General features: G+C 54.7%; 5 protein-coding genes across 5 annotated transcripts; 3 read left to right on the top strand and 2 right to left on the bottom strand.

Moving 5' to 3' along the window:
* Positions 1-932: 932 nt before the first annotated feature.
* M406DRAFT_345055 (uncharacterized protein) lies at positions 933-4,277 on the bottom strand (the record flags this gene model as incomplete). The annotated part of the gene is made up of 4 exons (XM_040922032.1): positions 933-2,451; positions 2,547-3,395; positions 3,536-3,643; positions 4,211-4,277. The coding sequence occupies 4 exons, from the start codon at positions 4,275-4,277 to the stop codon at positions 1,541-1,543; spliced, it is 1,935 nt and encodes a 644-aa protein (XP_040780257.1). The 3' UTR covers positions 933-1,540.
* A 932-nt stretch (positions 4,278-5,209) lies between these two features.
* Positions 5,210-5,833, top strand: M406DRAFT_75782 (uncharacterized protein; the record flags this gene model as incomplete). The annotated part of the gene is made up of 3 exons (XM_040925898.1): positions 5,210-5,253; positions 5,449-5,681; positions 5,742-5,833. 3 exons carry the CDS (start codon positions 5,210-5,212, stop codon positions 5,831-5,833), a joined length of 369 nt encoding a protein of 122 aa, XP_040780258.1.
* Positions 5,834-15,201: 9,368 nt separating this feature from the next.
* On the top strand, positions 15,202-15,734 carry M406DRAFT_104730 (uncharacterized protein). Its single transcript, XM_040915115.1, has one exon. It carries the CDS (start codon positions 15,220-15,222, stop codon positions 15,424-15,426), a length of 207 nt encoding a protein of 68 aa, XP_040780259.1. The 5' UTR covers positions 15,202-15,219; the 3' UTR covers positions 15,427-15,734.
* Positions 15,735-17,003: 1,269 nt separating this feature from the next.
* Positions 17,004-20,069, top strand: M406DRAFT_75783 (uncharacterized protein; the record flags this gene model as incomplete). Its single annotated transcript, XM_040925899.1, has 2 exons — positions 17,004-17,199; positions 17,302-20,069. 2 exons carry the CDS (start codon positions 17,004-17,006, stop codon positions 20,067-20,069), a joined length of 2,964 nt encoding a protein of 987 aa, XP_040780260.1.
* A 1,434-nt stretch (positions 20,070-21,503) lies between these two features.
* Positions 21,504-27,826, bottom strand: M406DRAFT_251013 (uncharacterized protein; the record flags this gene model as incomplete). The annotated part of the gene is made up of 3 exons (XM_040916736.1): positions 21,504-27,176; positions 27,254-27,310; positions 27,404-27,826. The coding sequence occupies 3 exons, from the start codon at positions 27,824-27,826 to the stop codon at positions 21,504-21,506; spliced, it is 6,153 nt and encodes a 2,050-aa protein (XP_040780261.1).
* Between the last annotated feature and the right edge of the window lie 23 nt (positions 27,827-27,849).

The following is a 27,849-nucleotide window of genomic DNA, read 5'->3' on the forward strand; positions in this document are numbered from 1 at the left end:
TATCAGTAGTATTGGAGGTAGCACAAAGTCAAGGAATACATCCATATAATCAAGGAATCTCGCTGATACGCAGAACAAAAGAGCCCCCCGCCCCCCTTGGCCCCCGTGCCATTTTCATTCAAAAATTCGCAAGTAGTGACGGCAAGCGCAGCGACTGAACGAAGGGGATAACAATAGTGTATTTATCACAGAAGGTGTCAAGCAAAGGACCGACAAACACAACAGCAAAATGAGCTCCTCCAATGTCAGTTTGTGGCGGCACTGAGCTGCTCACCAAAACAGCGAACTAAGAGAGAACAGCAAGCAAAGCCGGACCCTGGCTTCAATGTTGCTTGTGCATCTTCAAAAGAGGGGAAGGGACAAAAGATTTCAATTTCCAAATCAGGAGAACTTGCGACAATCATTCACCCACCCCTCCTAGGTACCCAACACGCACCCCCCTCACCCCCCATTCCAGTACAGGATAAATGCTGCGTATTCTCGCAAAAAATAAAATAAAAAAATGGTTAAAAACAAAAGAAACTGGGGGATATCAATCACAGAAACTTCAAAAGGATATTCAAAACCAAGGCCCATATCAAGCCCGGGCTAAAAGAAGAACAAATATAATCAAATTGGCAGAAGGGGAGGAAGGTTAAGGGGGGGGGGGAAACAACAAGCCCGCTTGATGAGCAGACATGAGACATCTGTACCCGCCATAACAGAAAAAAGGGATAGAAGAAAAATGTTGAACCGCCCTGGACAAGTTGCGATGGGGTATAAGGTAATAGATGCCTCCCACTCGAAACGTCAAGTCTTCCAGTCCCAAAACCCAGTAAAAGAAAAAGAAAAAAAAGAGCAGGCGGCTTCCACACATATGCATATGCATCCTATCCCATCCAGTCTGACATCGTCGGCATCGTGTGGTCATTGATAGAAGGCCCAAAACGTCTCGACTGCAGCCGATGCAGAAAACCGGCTGCACTACATGAAACTCGTGTCCCTCGTGAGAGCAAAAAGAGGAGCAAAGTGAGGGGTGTCGTCGAGTCGTGGCGTACATGATCTTGGGTTATACCCGTCCTTCCATGATGCAGATTGCCTTGGGATTTGTGGTCGAGAAAAGATCTGAAGGGATCTAGTCCAGTCGTTCCCAGACAGAAAGCACACACACTCTCACACAAAGTGCACCGCCCCAGCCCAAGTCAAAAAACAATACAAGGGAAAGAGACGTTGAAGAAAGAAAAAAAGGATGAAAGAAACAGGATGAAAAGTAAATGGGTAGAAGAAGACAAAAATCAAACCAAAACCGCCGGCCCAATGTGCTGCCTTGTAGCCTTCAAGCACATGAAACAACAGCCGCTGCTGCCCATCACGCTGTCCTCACTAAGGCGGACCATGTGTGTGACCTGCAATATAACATAGTTGACCTGAACCATGGGTATCTCGAAAGAAAACACACATCGTGAAGACTGCGCGGAGATAAGACACGTGATGGCGTCTCGACATGCGTCGTTGTCGTCAATTCGTACACGGTTCTGCACCTTGACTTCACAGTCAGACTCTATTGAGGCTGCTGCGCCCACCACTGCTGCGGCTGCGGCTGCCCCTGCTGGCCCGACCACGCCTGGGTCACAGCTGGAGACGAGGAAGACCCCTGGTGCATGTACTGCCGTGGTGTCTGGTGTTCGTACGGCGCAGGGGCAGGGTATGTCTGGGTCATGCCAGGCATGCCAGAGTAGGGCAGGCTGCTAGATTGCACCGGCCCAGACGCGCTCGAGTGCCGAATCTGGGACGACGAGCCCTGCTGTGGGTGAGGAGACTGCTGCGACTGCTGCTGGGTGTGGGTATACCCATATTGAGGCGTCTGCGGCGTCGGCGGCCACATCTGGCTTGGGGGCTGATAGCCATAGCCTGACTGCGGCAGGCTGCCCGAGGATCCTGCAGACGAGACTGTTGGCTGTGAACGCTGCTGGGTAGAGATGGGAGCCATACCTCTTATGGTGGACGACTGGCTGATAGGGTTTTGGGCCTGGAGGGGCGTCGAGTACGGCGGGGCTGACATCATCAGGGGGCTCTGGCTGGGAACCATGCCCGTGTGTTGCTGCGATAACCCGCTTGTCGTGGCGTGGGGCGACTGGGTCGCGCGAGACGTCGGGATGCTTGCATCAGCCGGCCCAACCGAGGTAGGCTGCTGCTGCTGCTGCTGCTGCTGCTGCTGCTGCTGCTGCTGGGGGATGTTTCCGGTGGTTGGCTGTTCGTGAGGCCTCCGCCACATGTTTGTCATGTATTCAGACCGCATCTCACGCTGCTGGTTGACCCCGCGGTTGAACTCGGCGGCATGGTGCGCCTGCGCGTGAATCTCGGGCATGGGCGACGGCTGGGTTCTGTCTTGGTATGGAGGACCGGTAATCTCCTGTCGAGGACCGGTCTTGAGAATCGAGGTATAATCGGTCCGCCGCGCATCGGGGTAGTCTGAGGATTGGGGTCAACACAGGGACATTCTAGTAATCCCGCTAGAAGGAGGAGGGGGAGGAGAAGGAGGAGGCAGAAGCTTCTCTGGAGCATACCTGGCTGGATGAGCTGGGGGTGCGGAGCGCCCCCAAACTGACCGGGCGTGTTGCTGTAGACGATCTCGCCCTGTGGTCCGCCCAGCAGAGAGGCGCTCTGCTCAGCGGCAGCGGCAGCCTCGCGCGCCTTGGACGCACCTGGCCTCTTCTCGCCGGCCAGGTCAGCCTCTGTAAAGCCCTGCTTGCGAGCTTTGGTCTCCCAGTAGTCATCCCGCACGCGCCTCCCATTTACGATGACGCGGCTGCCAAACTGTCGAAACATGCTGCGGGCCGTGACAATGGCGATCTGCCTCGACCGGTAGGAGAAGGGAAGGATCTCCTGGCTCACGAGGTCGTCCTTCTCGGTCTGGTTGGCGATGATCTTGAAGAGGGAGCGGTTCTTGTTGAAGAGCAGGTACGAGTCCCGGTAGCCGAGAACCCTGGCGCACTCGGTGGCCAGCATGAACAGCTTATCCCCTCTGTTGGGCACGAGGAAGGTCCTGCAGCGGTACTCCCGGTTGCCAGTCAGGGCGCCATTGGGCATGACCTTCTTCTCGCCGTTCTCGTCGATCTCCCTGGGCAGGTATTCGTCGCCGCCTGGGCCGAGCTGGTCTGTGGTGTGGTCGCGGACGGTCGGCAGGGCCTTCAGGGTCGACTTGGTTGGCGTGGGCTTGGGCGGCGAGGAGGCCGACGCCTGGGAAGGCGTGTACGCCGGCTGCTGCGGCCCCGGAAGAGGTGCATTCTGCGACTGGGGCGTCTGCGGCGGGATTGGCGGCTGCATGGGAGCTGTCGGCGGAGCAGTGCTCTCTGCGACGGGGCCAGGAACGGATGATTTCATGGGCTTTACACGTTTCCAAGGTGGGTTCTGATCTGCTACTTGCGCAACAGCGCCATCAGCCTGGATTCCTCGCTGCTTTGTTTTGTTTTTGCGTCGCACCGCCCTGAACATGTAACATGAGACATGTCGATGGCGACCGAAGTATAGCTACACAAGCTTGACCACAACATACCGTCATCCCCAGCCGGAACAGCAGCGGCGGTAGCAGCAGATGTCGGCGCTTGAGACTTATCTGGCGATCGCTCCCTCTTGGCGCCTCGGGAGTTTTGGCTGAGCGAGTCTACCCAACAACGTACATCATCAGCACCAGCACTTAATCATGGAAATCAGGATGACAAGAAGATTGTTGCCATGTGTAAAAGACGACAAGGTGTGTGTGTGTGTGTGTGTGTGTGTGTGTGTGTGTGTGTGTATGTATGTAGAGAATGTATGTGTTGTGGTGAGCGCGGGTGGACCGGATTGCTTCTGCTGCTGCTGCTGATGTTGGTGACGCGATGCGACGCGGTGGGATGCGATGCGCTGTGCTGTGCTGTGGTGCGCTGCGGTGCGATGCAGTGCGGCGGCGGCGGTGCGGCGGGCGCGCACGCGGTGTGGTGGAGGTGGAGGTAGTGGTGGTGGTGGTGGTGGTGGTGGGAGCGGCGGCCATGGTGGTGGTGGAGGTGGTGGCCATGGGAGGAGGTGGTGGTGGTGCGGGTGCAGGACAGGGCAGCGCAGCAGCAGAGCGCGGGCCAGACAGGGCACGCCCGGGCCCAGCGGGACGAGGGGTCGCGATGGCTCATGTGTGTGACATTTTTTTTTATATTTTTTATATAGAATTATAAGAAAAAAGGGGCGGAGGCGAACTTACCAGAGGACGCGAGGGCAGCAGGATTGATTGTCGCACTATCAACGCCTTTGGGCTGTGCGGAGTACATGAGCACAGCTGCGAGTCTTTTCAACGAGGAACAGAGACCAAACGGGTCTGCGCAACGACGTGTCTTGATATAGTCGGAGGGAAGGGGTCGAGGGTGGATGGATACGATGCAAGGAGATGGCGAAGCTCGTCCTGCGTCGGCAAGCGGCGATCTGGTTGCAGGGCAGGGCAGGCAAGGCAAGGGGGCGCACGCGGAGCAAGCCTGTGTGTGTGTGGTTGGCGCAGATCCCACTGCCCAGAAATACTAAACAAACAAATAAAATAGAGGGCCGTGTCGAAGCAGTGAGAAGGGGGAAAAAGGATAAGTAAAGAAAAGGAATGATGGGCAGTCGAAGCCCTTTCTTTGTGGTTGCTTGCTGGGACGGGGATCTTGTGTGTCAGTCCTTGTCCAGGCGCCCCTTCCCTTCTGATGGTAGTGGAAGAAAGGGAAGGGGAAAAAAGAAAAAGCAAAACAAAAAAAGAGCAGAGATGGTTCGCTTCGCTTCCCGGTTAGTACCCTCAGTGCTGGGTCCTAGGTACTCTCGGTACGCGACCACAAGCTGGATGATGATGTAGGGTCGTCGCCTGTTCCGGCTTGGTCGGTGGCAAGAAGTCGCAACGTCAGTGGAGAGCCACGGGGGGGTCCTGGGAGCTCCAGCGCGAACAGCGGGAGAAATGCAATGCGCTGCTACTGCTGCTGCTACTGCTGCTGCTGCACGGCACTGCCCTTCGCGGCGGGAACCACAAAAAAAGAGACAGAGAGCTAGAGCAGTCCCCTCTTGTTCTTGGCCCTAGCGGTCGGAAGAAAAGGAAGAAAAAAAAACAATTAATAAAAGAAACTTGCTTCTGATCAGGGCAACGCCTCCCAAGACCAGAACTAATCCCAATGAGTCAACGTAAGGAGAAGGATCTCAGGCATGAGGCGTCAAAACCCGGGAGGATGGGTTGGCAACCATGACCTTTCCCTCCAAAATATCCGGGATAGAAGAACAAGTCCAGTAAGTCTACCAAAGTCCCAGCTAGCTACTGGCTACTGTAGCGTGTCAAGTAGCTAAGTCCACTAGCGATGAGACTTGTCGAGGGTGGTCATTGGAATGATGGGGCCACCTGGGTTGACTTGACACTGTGCGGCCGGCCAGGGAAGAGACTTGAGGGGGGGAGACTTGGGCGAACCGCTTTTTTGATTCTGGTAGCCTCGTCATGTGGCCCGTCTCGTGTCGGGCCGTTCGTCCTCGTGAGCGAGCTGGACAAAAAATGGATCTCCTTCTCTGCCGTGTCTCGAGGGATGCGCACGTCGACCTGAGACGATGGCAAGACGCCCACTATTTCCGCAAAGAAAGGGCTGTCTGTGCTGGTGCTCTAAATGCCGATGAGGGTCCTCGTCAACTTGCAGGTGCCCGTGCTTGCCGAGACGTGCCGGCAGGTGGTAGGTAGTGGTAGCCCTTAACTTTCTGGAGTGATCGATCTTATTTCTGCCCCTTCAAAGAACAGATTGAGAGCTTGTGCGGGAGAGAAGGTTGCCCGTGTGCTTTCAAGGGTGCTATTGATACCCCAGACACAGACAAGGGGTCCATCTAAAAAGAAGAAGCCTGCGCTACGTGTGTGTTCGACAATAGAAAAGACCACCAGCAGTATCCTTGCACTAAAAGCGGATATCGCTAAAAGAGAGAGAAGAGGGACTGAAGAGGAGGGGGGGGGGTAAGCGTATTAAACCGATGCGTGTGAGCGGAGGGGGGAGGGGACGACGCGAAGGTGGAGTGGAGTATATCGGATCGCATCGATGAAGTAGGGGTTGGGAATAGCAATCTGTAGGATGGGAATTCAAAGCCACCAACTCGGCGATATGGCTTGTACAGGCCTGCCTCTGGCGCGCCTCGTACTTGCCCTTCCTCTGTCCTCTTCACCTTTTCATCCCGCCTCCCGTTCCCAAAAAAGAACAAGAGACAACTCGACTGAGAGCGTTTCAGTTTGAATACGAGCAGATATGATTAATAGTAATAATGATGGTGTAATGTGTGGAGGAGGAGATGGTAACAATGATATGGTGATAAGAGTCAGTGGAGAGGCGGCGCCAGGCATGGCTATGGTACAATGGCGGCCGTTGAGCTCAGTGGTAGGAAGGCAGGAGGACCCCTATAGTGCCAGGTGATTGCTTCACTGTCGCCCACGGGAAGGCGCAAAGTACTTGTGGTACTTTCGTACAGACGCGGGTGGCCTGTGCTGTAGCTTGGGAGGGCCCCCTTCCCTTGCCTGGTCCTTGCGCCACCCGTCTTGCAGCTTTTAGACAGGACCCCAACCCCAGGGCGGCGTGGGCGGATCGAGGCCTGAAGGAGGAGGGGTGTCCACTGGTCCACTGTACTGCACGGCACGGCACCCGCATGGGGGGGCAGATCCTGCAAGGAGAAAGAAATTCCAGCGGTACTGCGGCGATACGTCCTGTGATAGTTGCCCCGTGCATGAGCAGGGGCCAGCGTACTATGTAGGCGGTGCATGAGCTGGGACTACCATTGATCCTCCTGTTCGTGCGAATTTCATCCGAGAGTGACGAAGTGACGGTTTTCTCCTTCTTTTCTTGACTCTTCAGCTCCAGCAGCAGCATCATCATCATCTGACAAGACGCAGAATTTTATTTTTTGAGCAATGAAGAGTCACCATCCAACCTACGAAAGTCCAGCCGTGCTAAAGCTAAGAGGGACATGCAGCAGGCAGACAAGAGAAACGACAGTGGAGCATGCGACAAATGCAAGTCGCAAGGACTCATGATTGTCATGGTATCACCTCCCCCATGTCGCCGAAATCTTTATAATTTTTTGTTTTTGTTTTTGGAAATGCCATATACTACCCTTTTGCGTTAGATTCCGCGCTTAGCTCACTGATGAGGGTCTATCTCGTCAGCTCGCCACGGACCCCGACCAGATGACTGCCTGACATGGGATAAAAGTCCTCCTGCATGCCGGTGATGTATTCTGTACAGTCAGTCCACGTGTTTGAGAAGGCAGATCTAGGTGCAGCCGAGGAAGAGAAGAAAGAAAACCGAAAAAAAGGGAAAAGGATGACTGTGCATATGGAAGGAATGCTGATGATGCTAGATTCTGGAAGGCAGACCTACCAAGAAGGCTGCATTCAAGAAGTATAAACTCATTCTGTAGCCTGTTGGGTGTCCGGGTCCTCGTTCTCGACAAGAGGGATGTATGTGCCCGAAGCTTAAAGAAAACGTAATCTTAGCTGACCGATGCAGATTAGTGACCTTAGACGTTCATGATGGGCAACAAATGCGCGTCCTCACTGCATGGGGCTCCTGCTGAACCGCTCTTCTTGAATCGCCAACTTGTGATTCCATAGACCAGAGTATATGTAGCCTTCAATATTACGGCAGCAGACGATGTCAAGCACATGTATCATCAGCTACAAGGCCGTGCGCGCATGAGCCCTTCCACAAGGAGCCTATCTATCATGCTACCAAAAGAAAGAGGATTTTGGTTTGGGGGGGTTTTTTTTTTTTAAATTAAAATAACAATAATAATAATAGTAAAAGTAACAACATGCACCATTCTTCCGCTGTCAACGCAACGTTAAGTCGTGGCCTGGCTGGGAGCATTGATTGTTCATCTCCAGCTGCAAATACACCCTGTGACGGGTCACTTCCCTTGTCCGAAAGAAGCAACCTCGTGACGCTCTGGAGGCACTATTCTTCTTATGTGCAGTAAGCATGTACTGTAGTACCAAGGTACCCGAGTACTTCGGTACGTACATGGCTCCTTCTGCTCCTCTCTCACAATGTTATACAATAGTGTCTGTCATATTTCACGACTGCCTTCCTTATTCGGCGGTACGTACTTGCCGCAGAGCTTATTGCAGGTGCTAACCTTTTCAACCAATGATATCTTTTCTTCTCAAGAAAAGAAGGAGGGAGCTTTCCCTCCCATTCTCCTCTCGTGTTCCTGTACCTCCTACACCATCACCTCCTGCTGCATGCTGCCCTGCCCTGCAGGAGGGCGTTTCAAAGATCCATCGAATGCAGTCAAGTCAATTCCCATCCGACGTGAAGCGCCCGTGCATGACGGATCCCTCCACGAAACGAGGCGGCAACAGGCACCACAAAAACAAATTCGACCCACCTCTTGATCTCTCCTTGGTCATTTTCAGCGTCAAGTCATGTCGAGTCAAGTCAGGTCAACACTTACCATGCATGCCACCTTTCTCTTTGTTTGGCTCATGCTGCGTTCCAAGACCTCGGACACGCCCTGTTCTCGCGATAGCCGTGGGAGCCCTATTGCTGCAGCCGCCGTCTCAGCATGCCCTGCCCACCGTGGGTACCGTCAGATGAATGCTGGGAACCTCCCCACCACCACCTGGGGCACAACATGAGTGGCGAGCCCTGGGCTGGGAAGAGATACCACCATAATACTTATGGTACAGGGCTGAAGGATTCAATCCGCATTGCCGCTGTTCGCTACATCTTGGCCCAATGGGATCCAGAGTCCTCACCGGGATCACACTGGCCGACAACCCGAGTTTCTCGCACGGACAACGTTTTGCCTGCTCTCGAGCGTCCAACAACTATCATGGTACATGCTACGACCCGATCCTTGATGATTTGTGCATGACAGTGGTCTGGATGGGGCTTCACCGACGACGGCCGCATCGATCTGCGTTACGAGATGCGCATCAAGGACCTGGATGCCCCTAGCTGCGGTCCTCAAAATTACATGGTCACATTCACTATACATGTGTGCTGAGCATATCATAGTACAGTTTGACAGGGCTGCCGCTTGACTGACTGCCCGACCTGCCGACCTTTTCATCCACGAGTACGACCATTGTAATTCAGCCTACAGCCACCGTCATGCACACCCTAGCAGGGCCACAGTACATCTGTCTCTAAACCGTCCGGGGTCTGATCACCCCATCGGCACGGCGCACGGCGTAGTGGATCACCACCGAGCTACGTCCTGCAATAACCCGCGTGCCCGGACTTTAACTTCGCGCCCGACCGAGTCCATCGTGGCATGCGAGGGCATGGGCATCATACAACGGCGGATCTGATCCTCTACATGCCTTAAGCTCGCTTGGTCCCAGATGCAGGTTCACGACTCGTCATCCCCCCCCCCCCCCCGGAGATAAAATTTTTGTTGACACAGAGGCGCAGCTCCATCTCTCCTCTAGATTTGTGTCAAGGGCAAGATGGTGGTAATCAGACGAGACATGACCAAAAGTACAGGCGAGCAGAATACCGCTCAGGTCCGGATGCTACTGAAGGCTCCGTGTACTCCGTGCTTGGCGCTTTATGCCTGCAGCCCAAAAACTTTGACCGCCTCGGGAAAAGATTACCTTGCGAGACATGGGAGGGGCATCAGATCGCAGCAATACTTCCATGACATTTAGCATCTTTGTCTCTGCGTGTCGCGGCGGATCGATGGAGTTGCCACAAGCCTGCCCTCCTCTAGCTTGATTCCCTCCGATTTGGACGCGACCATTTCTCCTCTAGAGATCCAGCACAGAGGGTCAAGACAGACAAAAGCGCCGAAAAAGTACCAGTTTCCCCCCTCTTCTTCTTCTTCTTATTCTTCTTGTTCTTTTTTTTTCTCTTTCTTTTTCTTTCTTTTTTTGGTGGCCTGCCGCATTATATTCCGCGGTCATCGCCGGCAGCAGGACACTTTCTGCACAATCACCAGCTGCGTGTGGACATACGTCCTGGATACCTCTCGATCCCGATCCCCCTCCCCTTTCCAAAAAAGAAAAAAGAAAAAAAGAAGGAAGAAGAGTACAAAGCCTGTGATAGATGAGTTTTGCTCTAGCTAGAAGGGGTAGGTAGCACACAAGTCTCTTCACCACAGTACATTCGCAAGGCTGCATTGTACGGACGTGTTAGCCAAGCCACACCCATCCCTGAAACGGATCGAGAGGGGCTACCGAGTACTATAATGGACTACTAGTACTGATTTCCAGGTTCCAGCCGCGCCAAAGTTCCCACACACGCAACCCCCCATCACGAGATGTCCGTTCACGGGCTCATGGACGGGACACCCATGCGTTCTCTAAGTGGCCACAGACTGCAGCCATGGACAGTTACATCCGTGACCACGTTTGCCGGCAGCCTCTTCACCAAGCAGGTTGCATGTATATAAAATGTGTATACGTGTGTGCAACACGTTTTTGGTGCATTGAGAACAATGGAAGCAGATGGGGGCTCGGCTACAAGTCTGTGATAGCCCTCGGGCATCTCCACGAACAAGAGGCGTCAAAGCTCCACTTGCAGGTCACTTACAGTAGATGATGCTGACCGGATCGACGGGCAGAAAATACTTTTTGTCCCTTAGTGGCGATCGGTCATGACCCCGGCCTCCAGGATGGAAGGAGGACGCGCCACAGCTGAAGCCGTAACCCTCGAACGAGCCGACGCTTTCTTTACGGAAAATTCTCTCCCCAAGGCAGTGAGCAACTCACTAGATGCCATTAACCCCTGGTAACAGAGCTGGCACCGGCTGAGAAAACAGCTGACGATGGCAGACGTGACGTCGCCATCAGCGCCAGGTCGAGGCCTGGTCGAAGACTATCACTGCAAGCTGAGACCACTCCGACATGGACAGTCAGCACAAACGCAGGGCGACAGTGCCGGCCCCAAGGGTGATATACTGTATCTGGAGCACTGTCCGGCCGGCCGGCAAAGATCAACTTAACAGACTCGACATATCACCCATTTCAACGAGGCCAATGGAATCTGACCCTCTCGATTGGTCAGGCATAGCGCAGTTCATGGCGGGCCTTAACAGCCTTGGCGTCAGCTTGATGATTCTCGGGGACACACAGTACCCAAGTTCATGTCTTCATCCTGTATTCATATCGCACCAGGCGTCCCAACAGAAACCATCCGTCAGCGGATAGCATGTGCAATAAGCTCTGTCCCTCGCAAAATACTGTGCAGATCCCGAGCTATGTTCCAGAACGGCGCCGAAGAGGGCATAGAACGCAGCGGCAGGTGGAGGCACCGTCCATACCCCTTGCTCACACCCGCCCCACTTCTCTCTTTTGTGCGGTGCGTAACGAAGGTTGTGTAGCATGAAAGAGCTTTGACTCAGGCATGAGTAAGAAGAGGGTGTGAAGGAAAGGTGCAGGACTAGGCCTGGGCGCGTAGGTACCCCAAAGTTGAGACGGGTGTGCGACTTTGGCGGCAGGGGGTTTGACTCTTGGCCAGGCCCTCAAGGGTACAAGACCTGATTGGCTCCTCGCAGCGTCGCAGCGGAGCGTGTCCAGCTGATGTGTCCCAAGCACTTTCACGCCTTTCACAAATCTCGAATCGTCGAATCATGGGCCGAACGCAGACTCGACCTCTCGTCGAATTCTCGGGAAGGCAGGCGTTGTACAAGCTCGATTCGGAAGCAGCACCGTGGTGTGGCTTCGGAGCACTTTCAGGTTATTCTCTAGCCGAGCCTTATCGGTGTTATAAACCGGAAGAGTGAAAGATTGAGCCGCGACAAGCCACTCTAGGCCCGTCGCAATCGTCCAGAAGGGTCACTACGCTGCCAAGCTTTTATCGCCTGAGGAATTGAGAGAGAGGACAAGAAGCAGAGCCTCAGAGCGGCGAGGCGAAGGTGGTGGCCGCGGCGGTGACCACACCAACTCGATGACGATCCGGGGCACCACCATCACCGCTACCAACCACTACTAACCACTGCTGCCACCACCACCACCACCACCACCATCAATCAGCGCCAGGGCATGGGGACCTGTTCGTTGCGTGTGCGTTGCAGGCCACTCCAGCGGGAGCCCACCCTTGTTTCCCGCATTGCGTCTTGGGGATCCCCAGCTTGATTCACCCCTTCCCTTGCAGGCCTTCACGATCCTTCTATACGCTTTTCCGCTGAAGATCGTGTGTGGTGGAGCACATCTGTGTCAAGATCCGATGTATGTATCCTGTAAGTCATCCGCCCACACACCACGGGCCACGAGGCCCGATGCCGCGCCTCTTAACAAAGCACCCCCTCCCCCCCCCAAAGAAAGATGGTTTCCACAAGCTCCAGGCCCTTTCTGGAGAGTGAGATCTCGGAAACGGGTTCTATTGCGCAAGAAGCAGGAACTCTGTGCCTTTTTGGAGGGCAGGGGGCTCCAGCAGATATCGGGCCCAGCTGTTGATTCAATCTGCCCGCCGCCCAGCTCGCACACTTGTACCTCCTCCGTACTGTGTTCACAATGGCGTGGCAACGCCGGCGAGTTTCCTGAGTTGCGATTAGTCGGAGGTGCTAGGTCCCAGGTCCGTGTCGTCGTCGCACGAGTGGTCTGAGCTCCTGTTCCCGTCTTGCTGCTTTGCTGCAGTGCGAGGATAGTGCGACGTCACGTAGGACCGCAGGATGGACCTCTCCTCCTAGTGAAGTCGCACCCCATCAGGTGTGTTCGTCTTCCCGCGCCGCCGTGCGTCCAGGCCACGACAGGAGACGGGAAGAAGATGACAGGCGGAGCTAGCTATTTACCAATATCGTGGACCGGGCTAAATTAGTGGCTGACTCCGGTTTGGGCCATAATATTGATCATTGTTAACAGACCATGTCGGGACGACTGGAGTTCATACCTCCGTCATTTGCCATTGGTGAGAGAGGGTCTGGGCTACAGCACACTCGATTTTCCGACATGGGCTGCGATGGGTTTCCCACCCCTTCCCTCTTTCTTCAGACCACTTTTCTACCGAAGATGAAGGTGGGGCCGGGAGGCAAGACGGGACAAAGGTTTCAAGTCAAGATCCAACGAGTGGATGAGCAGATATGCTCGCAATCTACCATAGTACGCCGACACGACACATCTGCACTGCAACCCCGAGGGATCCGCGACCGCGAAACAGACCACCCACTTACATGCAGCTGAAAGGAGGGTGTGGTCCGGCACAGACAGAGAAGGGAGAGAGAAATAGAAAGGCACATCGGGCCACGAGGAGAAAAGGCGAATGCGGGTGGTGGGGGGGGGGGGCGTGTGTCTGGGAAAAGAAGAAAAAAAAAGTGGTGTCCACCGCAAGGATTCCTTGAATCCCAGCAACGCTGTACGCTGACGCACAAAGAGGGCCCGAAAGGAGGTCAGATGCCTCACACCCTTGCTGACCTGCAGGCGCCCTGCAAGGAAGCACGCCGAGGCGTGTGCAAGCACACCCTGCGGCAAGCAGCGCTCTTTTCTCATGCCGTCGAGATTGGTGAGCTGGTTTCCGTTCTGGGAAGCTGGAATGAAGGAAGAGGGAAAGAGCTGCTGGGTATGACTTTTCTTTCCCCTTCTCCTCTCTATCTCTTCTCTGGTTTCCTAATAACCCGATTGCTTCCAAGAGACACACACCCCACCAACCAAACCGAGTTGACTGAAAAGCGGTGCGGCCGTCCTTGTCTCGGACGTGATGGAACCCTCACATCCCCGATGATGTCAAGCGTGCAGTTCTTTGGTCATGCCGGCAGCAAGGGCGACGAGATGCTGCTGCTGATGGCTTGTTAGAGTCATTGCTTTTTCCCCCCCCCTTTCTTCCCTCTCTTTCCCCTGCAAGGACTAGGGCAAGGCTTTTGAGGTCAAGTGCCTCTTTTTGTTTTATTTTAATATTTTTTTGGTTTATTTTCAATCATTTTTTTCTGGGTCCTCTTTCCAACGTTACACTGTGGGGCACTGACTACAGGGTACAGGATGAAAAGTATGGTACACACGGTACAGATCGCGAGTACGGGCTGAAGTTTACTCGAGGGAACTAAAAAGTACGAAAGGATCACTCGTCACGCAGTAAGACGAAATGTCGTTGTCGGTGGAGCAGCTACCAGTGGAGTTCTCTCGTTGGAAAGCGCTCAGACCAGCCAGGAAGACGTGCGGAACTTGCAGGCAGTGGATCCTGTCATCATCCTTCCTCACCACGCGACCTTTGTGTCTGTGCTCTCTCGTCCTCTCTTCCCCCCCCCTCCCTGTCTTTCCTTTCCGTCCCTCCTTTTCTCTTCTCCCTCTCCCTCTCTCCTTGCTACCCGCACCTCGAAGGAGAAGAAGCCTACTGTGGTACCCTCGAGCCGCGGCGGGGCCCACCCAAGTAGTCGTCGTCGATCCCCCCCCCCCCTACGGCATGAGCTTTCTTGTTTTGTGTTTCCCAACCCCAAGCCAAAAAGGTTTACCCATCGGGAACTTATCTTATCACCGTTCAACGCCGTGATGCTAAAAGTAGTGGTCGGATTGCTAATCCAAGTCTTGGAATGCCCAACTTGGCCTCCCCCACATGAAAACCTGCAGGGCTTCTTTTTCTTTTTATTCTATTTTCTCTTGACTTTTTTCCTTCTTTTTTTCTTTCTTTTTCCGTTCCTTCTTCTTGGCTTGTCACCTTCTCTTTTTCGCCACCGGCGCTCACGGTGGTTTTCTTCTTGTTGCTGCTGCCTTTTCGAACCCCGCTGCCCCGTACGCGTCAGGTTTCAGGACTGTGTGGAGTCCCTCTTTTGGGGCTGTTTTCTTGGGCTGACGGGCATGATATCTGGTGGATCCAGCCCCATGTCAGTCATACCCTAGGCTGCCCTGGCCGAGAGGGGAAATTCCACAGTACTATTACTGCTGTGCTGTCCAATTAATCAAGCCAAACGGGCTATGGGTTTAAACTTGCACCTTGTCGAATATTGACTGTGTGCCGCCGGGTTTGACTCCGGGAATTTTGCGGTGGCATGTGCGCTGAAATACTTCTATGGGGAATGGGGAGTGGGGGAGAAAGGCCGCCCCTTGGTTTCCAAGAATTGGGCTGCTTGGGAGGGGCTTCCGACCAGGTCAAGCCCAGTACCTGGACTACTATTGTGGTTGTGGTTTATGTATACATGCTAATGTACATAAGAAATGGCCAGGCGAAGTTGGATGGCTGGTTGGCTGACTGACTGGCTGACTGACTGGCTGGCTGGCTGGCTGGCTGGTGGGTGCGTGGGGTGGGAAGAGGAAGGGGGGTGTGTGGATGGATGGATGGACGATGATGATGGGATGGATGGATGGGAGGGGATGTGAGCATGACCGCAGGTACAGTACCCAGACTCGCACAACATGTGCAAGCGACCATGACCAGCACCAGCACCAGGACCAGCAAGCAGGAGCAGCAGCAGCAGGACGTGCCGTGCAGATTGCTGTTACCCGACCTCACACAGGAAGCAAGCCAGAGCGGGCTAGTGTTCCCTTTTGAGGGGTATGACAACTGCTGAGCAACCCAGTATTTGTCCTTCTTCTCTTGGATTTCTCTCTTTCCCCCAAGTCACGTATATGTAATATAATTATTACTGCTAGATTTTGGACACGGGTTGGGATCGTGGTATGGGATTTGTGGAACCCAATGGCAACAGTACTTTGCTCATACGACATGATCCATGAGAAACGTGGTTGAGGTATCCCGGGGTCAATCTTCATCGCACACCACCACTACAGGCGTGCCCACACACACACACACACACACACACACACACACACACATACACACACAGACAGACATATACAGACATATACATACATACACATTGACAAGTCCAATGGCACAGGCCATAGGCGAGAGGATGACAGCCCGATGCTCCCGTCTGCGCAGCATTTGCTCACCCATGGGCTCACTCACCTCCATCAGCAGCAGGCAAAGAATGAAACCAATCGCCCCCCCCCCCCGCCCCCTTTTTCCCTTGCCTTCTTCCTTCCTTCCCCATTCATTCTTGTTGCTCCTCCTGGTCCTCCTCCTCCTCCTCCCCTGTACACCCCCCCCCACAGACAAAGACAACCACATGAAGCGGATTACTCGTAAATTTATAATGTGGGGTGGGTATTGCGCAGATGGTCTGGGTCTTGTGATATGTCATGGGATCTCTCATTGTCGTCTAGAGAATATCATGTCGGTCTTCGACATGATGATGGCCAGCGTAGTGGTGGTGTTGATGGTGATAGTGGTGGCGGCCGGTCTGCTAGCCCCGTTGTGATGGATGTGTTTTTGTTTGGTATTAACGATTAGGCAATGCTTAGTCTTTCCTTTCTTTCTCTTACCGACTGTCTACTATTGGGCTGATGGGTGGGAGGTGGTTTTTTGGAAGGCCACACAGCTCGGGTGTCGTTGCTTGGGTAAAGGGGAAGGTCTAGGCGAGTCGGAAGCTGGGATGTGGTTTAGCTGCACTGAATATGGTGGTTTCCGTATTTTTATTAATTTTTAATTTTTATTATTATTATTTTATTCTGGGGGTGTGGATCGTGATGTGCGTAATTGTGCTGGTAAGAGCGTTGTATTCTTGTGTTTGGTTGGGGACGGTGTGTACTATGGCAACTCATCATGGGGTAGGACAGATTCCTGTACTGTACCTGTTGCTAATGGTGCCGCTGGAGAGGGTACGTACTTTTGGTATGTACCACACTATTACGTTGGTGATTTGGCGACCGTGTTGGATGATATTGTAAGTGATCGTGTTGTGGAAATTCGACAGGTGATGTGATTGATCTGTGATTATGACTTCAATTTGGCGTATAACAAAGAAGAAAGAGGAGAAAAATCTGTGAGGGAAGGCACAAATGTAAATTTCAAGGTGGTTTGATGCTAAAGGTTCCTTCCGTTGTTCCTTCCGTCGTACTTTGAGTGCAAGTGAACGGCGGCAGGTACTACTCCAGTTATGATTACCTAAGCAGAAATTTTCAAGTGAGTTACCTCATCAATGCCAGACGACGGGCCAAACCAGCAAGACGAACTTTTGAGCTTGCTCAACAGAACAACTCGCATCAACGCGAAAGTGGTCACAATAATAAAGAAGAAGAAGTCATGACAAGTCTCAAGAGGACGCTAGGATCTGATCCTCTGGCATCCAACATCTCGAGCAAGGTCTATGTGCGGTCGACCAAGAGCGGCAAGGTTCAGAAGATCGTGAGGGAGGTGTATCTGCGGTCAGATATCCCATGCTCGTCGAATTTGTGCTCGAGTTGCCTCAGGAACGCGCCTCGAGATGCTGCTGGAAGAGGTAAGACAAAAAAAACTGCGTGAACCCCCCTCTTCAACGCGTCCGTCTACAACAACAGGTGGCTAACAAAAGGCACTTCATCATCCTTGCCTTCATACACAGTCGCCCCCTTCGTGCTCGCCAAGGAGCCAGCAGGCACAAAGGCGTACCCAAAGGGACACTACCTGGTCCCCGATACCAACGCCTTCCTGACTGCCATGGACCTTTTCGAGCAGTCGTCGGCCTTTTACGACGTCATCGTGCTGCAGGTCGTGCTGGAGGAGCTGCGCGGCCGCTCCCTGCCGCTCTACAACCGGCTCATCGGGCTCACCAAGAGTGACGAGAAGCGCTTCTACGTCTTCTTCAATGAGTTCCGCCTCGAGACGTACGTCACGCGGAATCAGGGCGAGACCGTCAACGACCGCAACGACCGCGCCGTGCGCAGCGCTGTGAAGTGGTATGCCGAGCACCTCCAGCAGACCGCCCCCAAGGCCAAGAGGTTGCCAGCAATCGTGATGCTGAGCAATGACCGGGACAACCTCCGAAAGGCCAAGGCCGAGGGTATTGCTGCTGCGTCGCTTGCAGAGTACGTGGGTGGTCTGGAGAACGCGGATGAGCTGATGGATATGATTCCCGAGGCGCAGGCCGCCGAGGTCACCAGGCTCAGGAAGCCCGGCGAGCATCTCTACCCAGAGTACTTGTCCATGTCCAAGATGATGACGGGCGTCAAGAGTGGCCTTCTGCATCAGGGCGTCTTCAACGTCTCCCCGTATAACTACCTTGAGGGGTCCATACGAGTGCCGGCCTTTCCTAAGGCGCTCCTCATCCTCGGCAGGGAGAACATCAACAGGGCTGTGGACGGCGATGTCGTGGTCATCGAGGTCCTGCCCAAGGATCAGTGGAAGGAGCCGTCGACTCAAATCGTCGAGGAGGAGACCATCACCAAGAACGAGAACGCAGATGCCGAAGAGGGTGACGACGACCTCATCATCTCGGAGAAGGAGAGGAAGGCCCTCCAGGACGAGGTGAAGAGGACACAGGGCAAGACGGGCGAAGGCCACCTACAGCCCACAGCAAAGGTCGTCGGCGTCATCAAGCGCAACTGGCGCCAATATGTCGGCCACATTGACCAGTCGTCGGTCAGCTCATCCTCTGCCCAGGGGAGGAGACAGGATACCGTCTTCCTCATCCCTATGGACAAGAAGATCCCAAAGATCCGACTCCGCACACGCCAGGTCAGCGAGCTTCTGGGGAAGAGGATCCTGGTCACCATGGACGCCTGGGACCGGGACTCCCGTCATCCCGTGGGTCACCTGGTGCGGTCCCTGGGTGAGATGGAGACCAAGGCTGCCGAGACGGAGGCCCTGCTGCTCGAGTATGACGTGCAATACCGACCATTTCCCAAGACTGTGCTGGACTGTCTGCCTAAGGAGGGACACGACTGGAAAGTGCCAGCCAGCATGGACGATCCGGGGTGGAGGGACAGGGAGGACCTGCGCGAACTCCTGATCTGCAGCATTGATCCCATCGGCTGTCAGGACATCGACGATGCCCTGCACGCGAGGGCACTACCCAACGGCAATTTCGAGGTGGGCGTGCATATCGCTGATGTGTCCCACTTTGTCAAGCCCAACAACGCAATGGACACGGAGGCGAGTATCCGCGGCACAACCGTTTACCTGGTGGACAAGCGTATCGACATGCTTCCGATGCTTCTCGGCACGGACCTCTGCTCTTTGAAGCCGTACGTTGAGCGATACGCATTCTCGGCCATCTGGGAGATGAACCTTGAGGCGGACATCGTCAATGTGCGGTTTACGAAGTCCGTCATCAAGTCGCGGGAGGCGTTTAGCTACGAGGAGGCCCAGCTCAGGGTCGAAGACGAGTCACAGCAAGACGACCTCACGAGGGGGATACGGACGCTGCTCATGCTATCCAAGAAGCTCAAACAGAAGCGCATGGACGCTGGCGCTTTGAGCCTGTCCTCGCCTGAGGTCAAAGTACAGATGGAATCCGAGACATCGGACCCAATCGACATCAAGACCAAGCAGCACCTCGAGACCATGTCCCTGGTCGAGGAGTTCATGCTGCTCGCCAACGTGTCTGTCGCCCGAAGAATCTACGAGGCCTTCCCGCAGACCGCCATCCTCCGGCGCCACGGCGCGCCGCCCAAGACCAACTTCGACGAGCTCGCCAACCAGCTCAAGGTCAAGAAGGGCCTCGAGCTGCGCGTCGACTCGTCCCGCGCCCTTGCCGACAGCCTGGACGGCTGCGTTGACCAGAACGAGCCCTTCTTCAACACCCTCGTGCGTATCATGGCCACGCGCTGCATGATGTCGGCCGAGTACTTTTGCTCCGGCACGCAGTCGGAACCCGAGTTCCGCCACTACGGTCTCGCCTCCGAGATCTACACACACTTCACCTCCCCCATCCGTCGGTACGCCGACCTCGTCGCCCACAGGCAGCTGGCGGCCGCCATCGAGTACGAGCCCGTCGCCCCGTCGGTCCGCAGCCGCGGCCGTCTCGAGGCCGTGTGCAAGAACATCAACGTGCGGCACCGCAACGCGCAGCTCGCCGGCCGTGCTAGCATCGCTTACTACGTCGGCCAGGCTGTCCGCGGCAAAGTCACCGAGGAGGACGGCTTCGTCATGAAGATCTTTAGCAACGGCTTCGTGGTGCTCGTCCCGCGTTTCGGCATCGAGAGCGTCATCCGCCTGCGCGACCTGGCTGAGCCCGAACCTTCGGCTACCTATGATGCCGAGACGTACAGACTTACCACTACGGGGTCGCGGGAGGTGGCTCTGGAGCTGTTCCAGAAGGTGAGGGTTCGGATTAGTGATCAGAAGGACGAGACGACGGGGAAGAGAGGGGTGAAGATGGAGTTGGTGTAAAGACGGGGTTTTCCTCGACAAGATAGAGAGAAAGAGGGACTGGTAGACAAAATGAAGAATAGAAAACTAATTTACAAAGTGGAGATGGGAAATGAGAGAATGTCAGTAAGAAGTAAAAAAAGAAAATCATCAACTTGATAATCGAGTGAAATATCTTTCCCTTTCCCATGTCTTATCTGTGAATATGGCAGTACCGGCAGGCGGTGATAATGGTCACAACCTAACCCCCAACACAACAAGTGTCAATTGCACGATGGACTAGGTTGAACATGGGGGGGAGTGGGCAATTGCAAGATCTTGAAAAAGACGTTTACTTTATTCTTGCTGTTGCCAAGTGCTCTGGTTTCCCTACTTCCATAGAGAGGCAAAACACATTTCTCAGGGCTATGCTCCCAAAACATTGGTGTTTTAACTTCTTTTTCTTTTTCTTTTATCTCGCTTCGAAGTTTGGAGGGGGTTGGGAGCAATGGAGAAGATGTAGTACATGGTCAGAGCCGAAAAGATTCATTTCACTTTTGCTCTGGCTATCCAATCTCCATACACAACCACACCTCAGCAGCAGGTAAGATAATCAAGTGGTTCACAAGAAGAAGGGGGGAAAAAAAATAAGAAGGCCAAGACATGTAGGGATGAGAAGGAGACAAAGTCAGCATAAAAAACATTGACAGTAGCCCAGGTCCCTAAAGTGAAGATCCTTGAAACGCCATGTTTTTTTTTTGTCCTTTTCTTTTTTCTTTTTCTTTTACAAAGGAAGGAAAGATAAAACCACAATGAGAAGAGGGCCAAACCTCATTCCGGGCGGCAATCCAGAGAAGAAAGCAGAGGAGGAAAAACACGATCCTATGCCCAATGTCTGATTGGTGGTTTAGCAGAGAAGAAACATCAACATGTCTGTCCCTCTCTTTCCTGCCTTTACTTTGTTGTTCTTTCGCCCTCCCTTCCAAACGCCGGTGCTGAAAGTCGTGTGATTCAAATCAGCAGCAGCTCATAAACAATTTCCATCCTCCCCCCCATCTCCAACCCACGAAAGCCCCGATCCCATCCTTGTCATCGCCCTTTTTTCTTCTTTCCAACTTCGGAATTTACTGACTGGCCTTGTGGTTCATTGTAGGCGCGCAGAGAACTTTCGTATCTGGAAAGTTAAAAGGTGTTGTGGAAGGATAAGGAGATAAGCAAAGGTTTATGTGCCATGCATGACCTTTGCTGATTCAAGAGCCGGGTTCAACAGTCCACTGAACGCCGCGCTTAACCTATGATGTGACCGTTCTGCAACCGAAGACAAAAAAAAAAAAAAAAAAAAGGGAGAGTGAATAGAGAAAGAAGAACGAAACAAAGTAGAAAGGAACTACAAAAGAAAGGGAAAAAAAAGAAAGCTTCGTCTCTTTGCGCAGTAATGCAGTATTTTGGTTATATTCAAAACCCGCAGGGAAATAGTCAAGGTGCCTCAGAGGTCGGAGTTGCCATCGTGGTGTGAATGATGATGTCTGCAGTCCTCTTCGGTGTAGGCTCCTCGTTCCCATTCTCTGCTTCCACCCGTGTCTTTGGTTGCTCTGTGGTGGCGAATGGTTTTGGTGTGTCTTCGATGTCGGCCCTGCCACCTTCTCCACTGGCTTCAATCCTCGGTGGGGTGTGGACAATGACTGTTTTGTCTTCCTCCTCTTCATCGAGGATCGGCGCCGGGCTCAGCGATAAGCCGCCAGCATGCAAGTCAGGCGGTGCCAGCATGGTAGGCCCAGACAACGGCGAGTGCTCAACGGAGCCTTTGGGAGTGGTCAAGGCATGCGTAGCGGGCTCGGACGCGCTCGCGCCTTGAGCAGCAGGCACATTCACGCTATCATGACTGTTGGCACGCATCATCTCGATGCCGAGCTTGGACGATGGGAGCACCGACTGTCTCCGGAAATGCTGCTTTGCGGCTTGAGCTGTTGCCGCCGCAGCGGTAGGTGGGCCGAAGCCTACGGGCTTGCCTGCCATGCCGAGGCCAAGTTCGTCGTCCTCGTCATCTGCAGAATCGATGCCAGTATTGCCCTCGAGTCGCCTTTTTTCCATCAGCTCGCGCTTTGCTCTCAGCTTCTCGAAGGAGCGACGTGGTTTAGGGGCTGCGATAGGCACTGCTGTCGTGTCATGCTCCACCTGCCCGGGAGCGCTATGCTGGAGCGTCAGATGCGTCATGTCCTTGGCTGTCTCCTTGGAGGCTGGAGATGGGCTCAGCACGCCTTTGACCGCGTCGCTGCTTAGTAGATGCTCCTCCTGCGCCGGTGGCATGCCGATCCCAAGACCTTGATCTTTCCAGTCGTTCGTGGTATTACGACTGATTGCGACAGAAATCTCATCAGCCGACACTGATTCTGAGTCGCCAAAGAGGCTAGAGGAGATGGAGTCCTCGCGGCTTGAGCCGCGGAAGCTGCTCCCAGTACGATTCGCAAAGCCAGCAGAAGACGTACCACTGGTGGGGCTTCCCTCGTATTTCAGACTCTCCTGCCTCAGGTTGGTGGGTGTTGGGTGAGGGGCTGCACCAGCACCACCAGCAGCAGCCGACGAGAAGGAGATTGAGCTCTTCTGGCTGGGGGAAGCAGGCTTCCATTGACAAAAGTGGGTGAGCACCTCGGTCAGCTTAGATGAGCTGATGGGCTTCTCGATCAAGGAGTCGAAATAGTGGGGTGCCTGGAGCTCTTTTAAGTAGGCTGTGATGGCGACAAGAGGGGTGTGTGAGTTGGCATTCTTGGTTTCACGGATCATCTTTGCCACATCAGCGCCAATAATCTGTGGTAGCTTGAACTCCATGAAGATGATATCAAACTTGATGTCACTCATGGCGTATCTGACTGCCTCAGGGCCTGTGCAGGCAGAGATGGTACGGCAGCGCAGCTTCTCAAGCAGCTTCTCCATGACCATCCGAGAAACAGGGTGATCTTCACAGATGAGAACATCCAGGGCTCGGAAGGCAGGGTTGTCGTAGGATATCTGCGACAGGCGCCGAGAGCTCTGGCGACGCCTCTGCACTCTCAGGAGGGCTGCATTGGCCTTCTCTCCTTCGTTGTCAGAAGACGAAGGTGACATGTCGAATACTTGGCTACGACGATTCCGATGGGACAGGAGATCTGCAGCCACCGGACTCCCCTCTTGAGAGCCGACCGTGAGCGATCTTGAACGGGCCGGGGACGAGCTGCTGCCATGGCGAGGTGAGGCTATGGACCTCTGCGGCGATGCGAGGGTCAGAGGCGGTGGTGCAGACCCACGGCCCTTGACCGGGGATGCCCCCACCGACGTGGCTGCTTTCTGCAGGCTAGGTGGGACGCGTGGCACATCGAAGAAGTTGCCTGGCTGAAGTGAGCTACCAGAGCCTGTCTGTTGTGACAGATTAGAAGAAGTGCTGGAAGCCTTACGTCTTCCCTCTTGTCCAGCAACAAACGACACGAGAAGAGGCGACGACGGCTGCGACACCCGGCTTGGCGAGGAATGCGAGTTGCTAATGCCAGAGGGCGACTGAGGCCGCTGCGAGGCCTTGGCGTTCGACAGCGTTCTTTGGACCGGGTTGGACAGAACAGGGCTCCCTTCGAGTCCAACGCCTCCTGGTGACGTGACCTGGTTGATCCCGCCGGGGCTGATGGCAGTCGAAGACTTGTTTTGGGCGGCGTGTGCTTCGGCGCGCAACTTTTGTATGACATCCTTGTTGGCCTTGTCTAGCACAGGTAAATTTTTGTAAGCAAAATTGCCAAAATCATCGTTGACCGTTGGCTCGCTTAACCTCCTGCTCTTGAGATCTCGGACGTGAGGCGGTATGTGGAGAGGCATGAGCCCCCTCTTGATCGAGTTGACCTGTACCTGTGAGCGAACACGCGAGAGGGCGTCGTGCGGTCTGTCCGCATATTCCGTAGCCGGTGCTGACACGGGGGGCGACAACTGATCTTCCATCTCCTCTGCAAAAGCCTGGAGCGTGGCTCCACGAGCATCAAAGTACTCGGTATCTTCGGGATTCTCGGGCTGGGGTACGAATTGGGCCTCGTCCTGAAGGAGACTCTCCCAATTCATTCCGTCGAACCAAGGGTGATTGCGTATCTCGGCACCTCCAGATGCGAATTTCTCATTCTTATTCGAGCCTAATCTCTCCCGCGGATCGATGCAGAGCAGCTTGTTGATAAGATCTTTGGCCTCGGCAGAGACCTCGACCTCGTCTTCGGATGGCCAATGCAGTCTCCGGGCGAGGATGTTCTCAAACACCTGCTCAGGCTCGCTGGCATGAAAAGGAGGGATCCCATAGAGGAATTCGTACAGAATGCACCCGACCGACCACCAATCGCTGGTCTCGTCTTGTGGCTCTCCACGGATGGTCTCGGGAGCAAGATAATCTGGAGTCCCCACGAAACGGCGACTTGTGTCTTCAGGGTCGAACAGGGCCCAGTTGGGCGGGGGCATGCCGGCCTGAGGAGGGGTACCTTTACCTGGGTCGGAACTCCCCTGCGTGCTGCCAGTGTTGGTATGCCGGAGCGACGCGACATCTGGAGACGGGCTTCCTCCCTCGCTTCCTTCGTTGGGTGAGGCGACAGCCTGGGCGGCCGACCCATGCGTGGTGTCGTTGAGCGAGAAGCTACCCAGCATGTGTGCCAACGTGTCGCTGCCGCCGCTGTCGCTACGTTGTCCGTTGGATATGCGGCGTGGCTCGTTCTGAGCAGCAGGGCCCAGGCTGAAGTAGGAAGGCTGCGCAAGATTGACACCAAAATCGGTTGGCGTCATCTGCGGTGTCAGCGTAGGGGAGTGGTGGTTCGGCAAATGCACGTCGAGCGAGGTTGATCGTGATGCCGACGATCCCACAGAGAGTGCTCTGGCAAAAGGGCCCGACTTGAGCAGGTCGGGCGCTGGCTCGCTTGCACCAGCGTGCAGAGCTCGCTTCTGCCGACCCACGAGACCCATACGCGAAAGACCAAAGTCTGTGAGTTTGAGGTGTCCTTTCTGATCAATGAGGAGGTTGTCGGGCTTCAAGTCTCGATGGACAATACCTCGGCTGTGGAGGTGTTCGACGCCAAGGACAACCTCGCCCAGGTATTTCTGGACCCAGTCCTCAGGTAGTCCGCCGAGGACCTTGATCAACGACGCGCAGTCGCCGCCATTTAGGTACTCCATCACCAGGTACAGGTAGTCCTTGCTGGAGAACGTCCAGTACAGCTTCGCAACGAAGTCGCTCTCGCCCTGCCACATCATAATTGCGCGCTCAGCTTTGACGTTGGTGACTTGATTCTTGGCCACCATGTCTGCCTTCTTCAGGACCTTGATGGCGAAATACTCGCCAGTCGACTTTTTCTTGGAGAGGTACACGCTGCCGAAGGCGCCCTTGCTGATGGGTTTGATGACCTCAAAGTCTTTGATCGATGGGGGCACCGCGCGCGCCAGTGGCTGTGCCGTCACCCCATTCAGCCGGGGAGACGGTGGAAGCTTGACGCTTTCGCCGGCAGACGATGATATGGCTGCCGAAGATTGTCTCCGGTGGTGGTGGTGGTGGTTGTTGCTATGGTGATGATGGTGACTATTGTGGTGGGTAGGAGCTGCGACTGGAGAACTGAACTCGCTGTTAGCGAGCTTGGGTGAAGGCTCAGGTGAGGTGAGTCCGTCAGGAAGATTCCGAGGTTTTGTGATTCGCAGAGGCGAGGCGGGCTGCTGCTGCTGCTGCTGCTGCTGCTGCTGAGAACTCCTTGAGGGGGACTCCTGTCTGATCGGTGAGATGGTACCAGGCAGGATCCAGCTTCGCCGGTTATGAGACCGAGAGCTTGCCTGTCTCCTCAGATCCCCAAACTCTGAGATTGGCGACTCGGTCCTTGGGGCAGGGCGCGAAGCTACCGACGAGGACCTGACACTGCCCTCGCTTTCTGCAGTGTCACTCTCGAGCAACATAGATCCTCGTCGCGACTCCCTTGTGTTGTTCTGCTGTCCAAGAACAGTAGCAATACCATGGTGTGATCGAGGCGTCGGGCATTCTTTTGGGCTACTGGACCTTGTCGAGCCAATGGCTGCTGAGAAGCGCCGCTTGTCCGGATCATCGTTCAGATTTGCCTTTTCGAGAGCCAGAGCAAGTGATGATTCTCCATCGAACGAGCCTGGAAAGATCCCTTCTTCATCAGGAAGATTGTCTTGTGGAGGTATGGTTTCGTTGTCGTCGTCTTCTTCTTCTTCTTCGGTACCCCCTTCGGCATCTTCTTCAGACTCGGTCGAATCGCTTAATCGGCCGGCAGCTATACGAGCAGCCCGTTGCATAGCATCATCAATGCAGTCTTGAACCTTGATGGCAAATTCCACACGAATGCGCTCGGCGTATTCTATGACTTTTCTGTGGCGGAATACTGCATCAACCTTGGACTTTGCGATCCTCTCCGTGTCAGCACAGAGAAGAGCCAGCCCTTGCTCCTGCTCGAGCGTGTTGGTGCTCGGAGACTGCCACTGCATGACCTGCGCTATGCGGGACTCGGATTGCGGAGACTGGGTACGAAACTCGCCCGGAGCCTGCGCCGAAGAATCTTTGATCGCTGGTGTGCTGATCTCCATGGCTGTGTCGCAGAGATCCAACAAGAGCTCGACAATCCTGGCCTGGGGCCTCCTGATGGCGAATGACCTCGCTCTCGCGTGGCCAAAGCCGGCCGACCTGTCGCGAGAGCGGCCTCCAGTAGTCGGCGGCGAGGCAGTTCCAGGCGACGAGGAGCTGGATGGTGGCGGGCCGATCGCCATGCCTTTGTACTCGGCGAAAGGCAAGCTTATCTGCTCACCCGTAAGGGAGCGGCTCTTTCGAGCCTCGAGAGCATCTAGAACCTTGACAATAGCATGTCGATGCTCAGCCAAGCCCTCCTGGGCCATCTGAACCTCCATCTCCGCCTGGTGCTCTTGTAAACAGAGGTCCGTGTGCTTCTCAAACCACCAACAGGGTATTTGACGCTCGCAGATCCGACAGAGGAGAGTCGACGGAGGGGCTTGGTCAAGGAACTCCTCGCTGCCCGCCTCGGCCAGACGCGTCAAGTAGCTGGCTAAGAGTTCGGCACCAGAGCCAAGGGAGTCGACGAGCTCCGGGTTCAAGTCGATCTGGATCTCTCGAGGAGCCATCCACGGGCGAATCATCCACATGGTCTACAGAACCCCGGATTAGCTGTGCACATGACGACAATTGGATCTAAAAATCCAGGGAGAAGAAAGAAAAATCTTACGTGACTCTCCCCGCCAGTATCATGGACCATGATGCCTTGTGCCTCGAGATCGACTACCTGGGGCTCCGTGTCTGTGTCTGTCGCGGTCTTCTCCGGCTCCGTTGCTGGCTGCGCCTCCGACCCTCGCCCTGAGCTTGTCTCCTGATTCACAGCTTCACCCTCCAGTTTCTGGAAGTCCTCCTCCACGCCCTCAGCAGGGGCAAGGAGCTTGGACTGGGGACCAAGCTTGACGGAGAAACGGATAAACTGGCTCCGGGAGTCGTCCCCTTGCATAGAGTCGACAACATCGGTAAAGATGGAGGTGGGCTCGCTGACCACGACACCCGAGATGGGCTTGCCCTGAACATCATCGGGAGAGGTACCAATGACGTCGACCCAGGAGGGGCTGACCCAGCGGACGGTGCCGTTGAGGTTGAGGTCGACAATGACGTTTAAAGTCTGTTCAGCAGCCTCTCTGAGATCTTCCCTCTCTTCCCTGATATCTTGACTGAGGGTCCTTTCCATAACGCCGGCCGCCTGGGCACGCAGCGACAACACAGCCGGCGAGGCTAGCTTGGTCGGGTCTGAATCCATCGGGAATGGAGCGTGGACGACCA

This window comes from Cryphonectria parasitica, assembly GCF_011745365.1.
Source record: "Cryphonectria parasitica EP155 unplaced genomic scaffold M406scaffold_2, whole genome shotgun sequence".
Lineage (NCBI taxonomy): Eukaryota > Fungi > Ascomycota > Sordariomycetes > Diaporthales > Cryphonectriaceae > Cryphonectria > Cryphonectria parasitica.

Bases quoted from the DNA above. Each gene is read 5' to 3' on its own strand.
- M406DRAFT_104730 (XM_040915115.1), top strand. From the start codon at position 15,220: ATGGGAGGGGATGTGAGCATGACCGCAGGTACAGTACCCAGACTCGCA.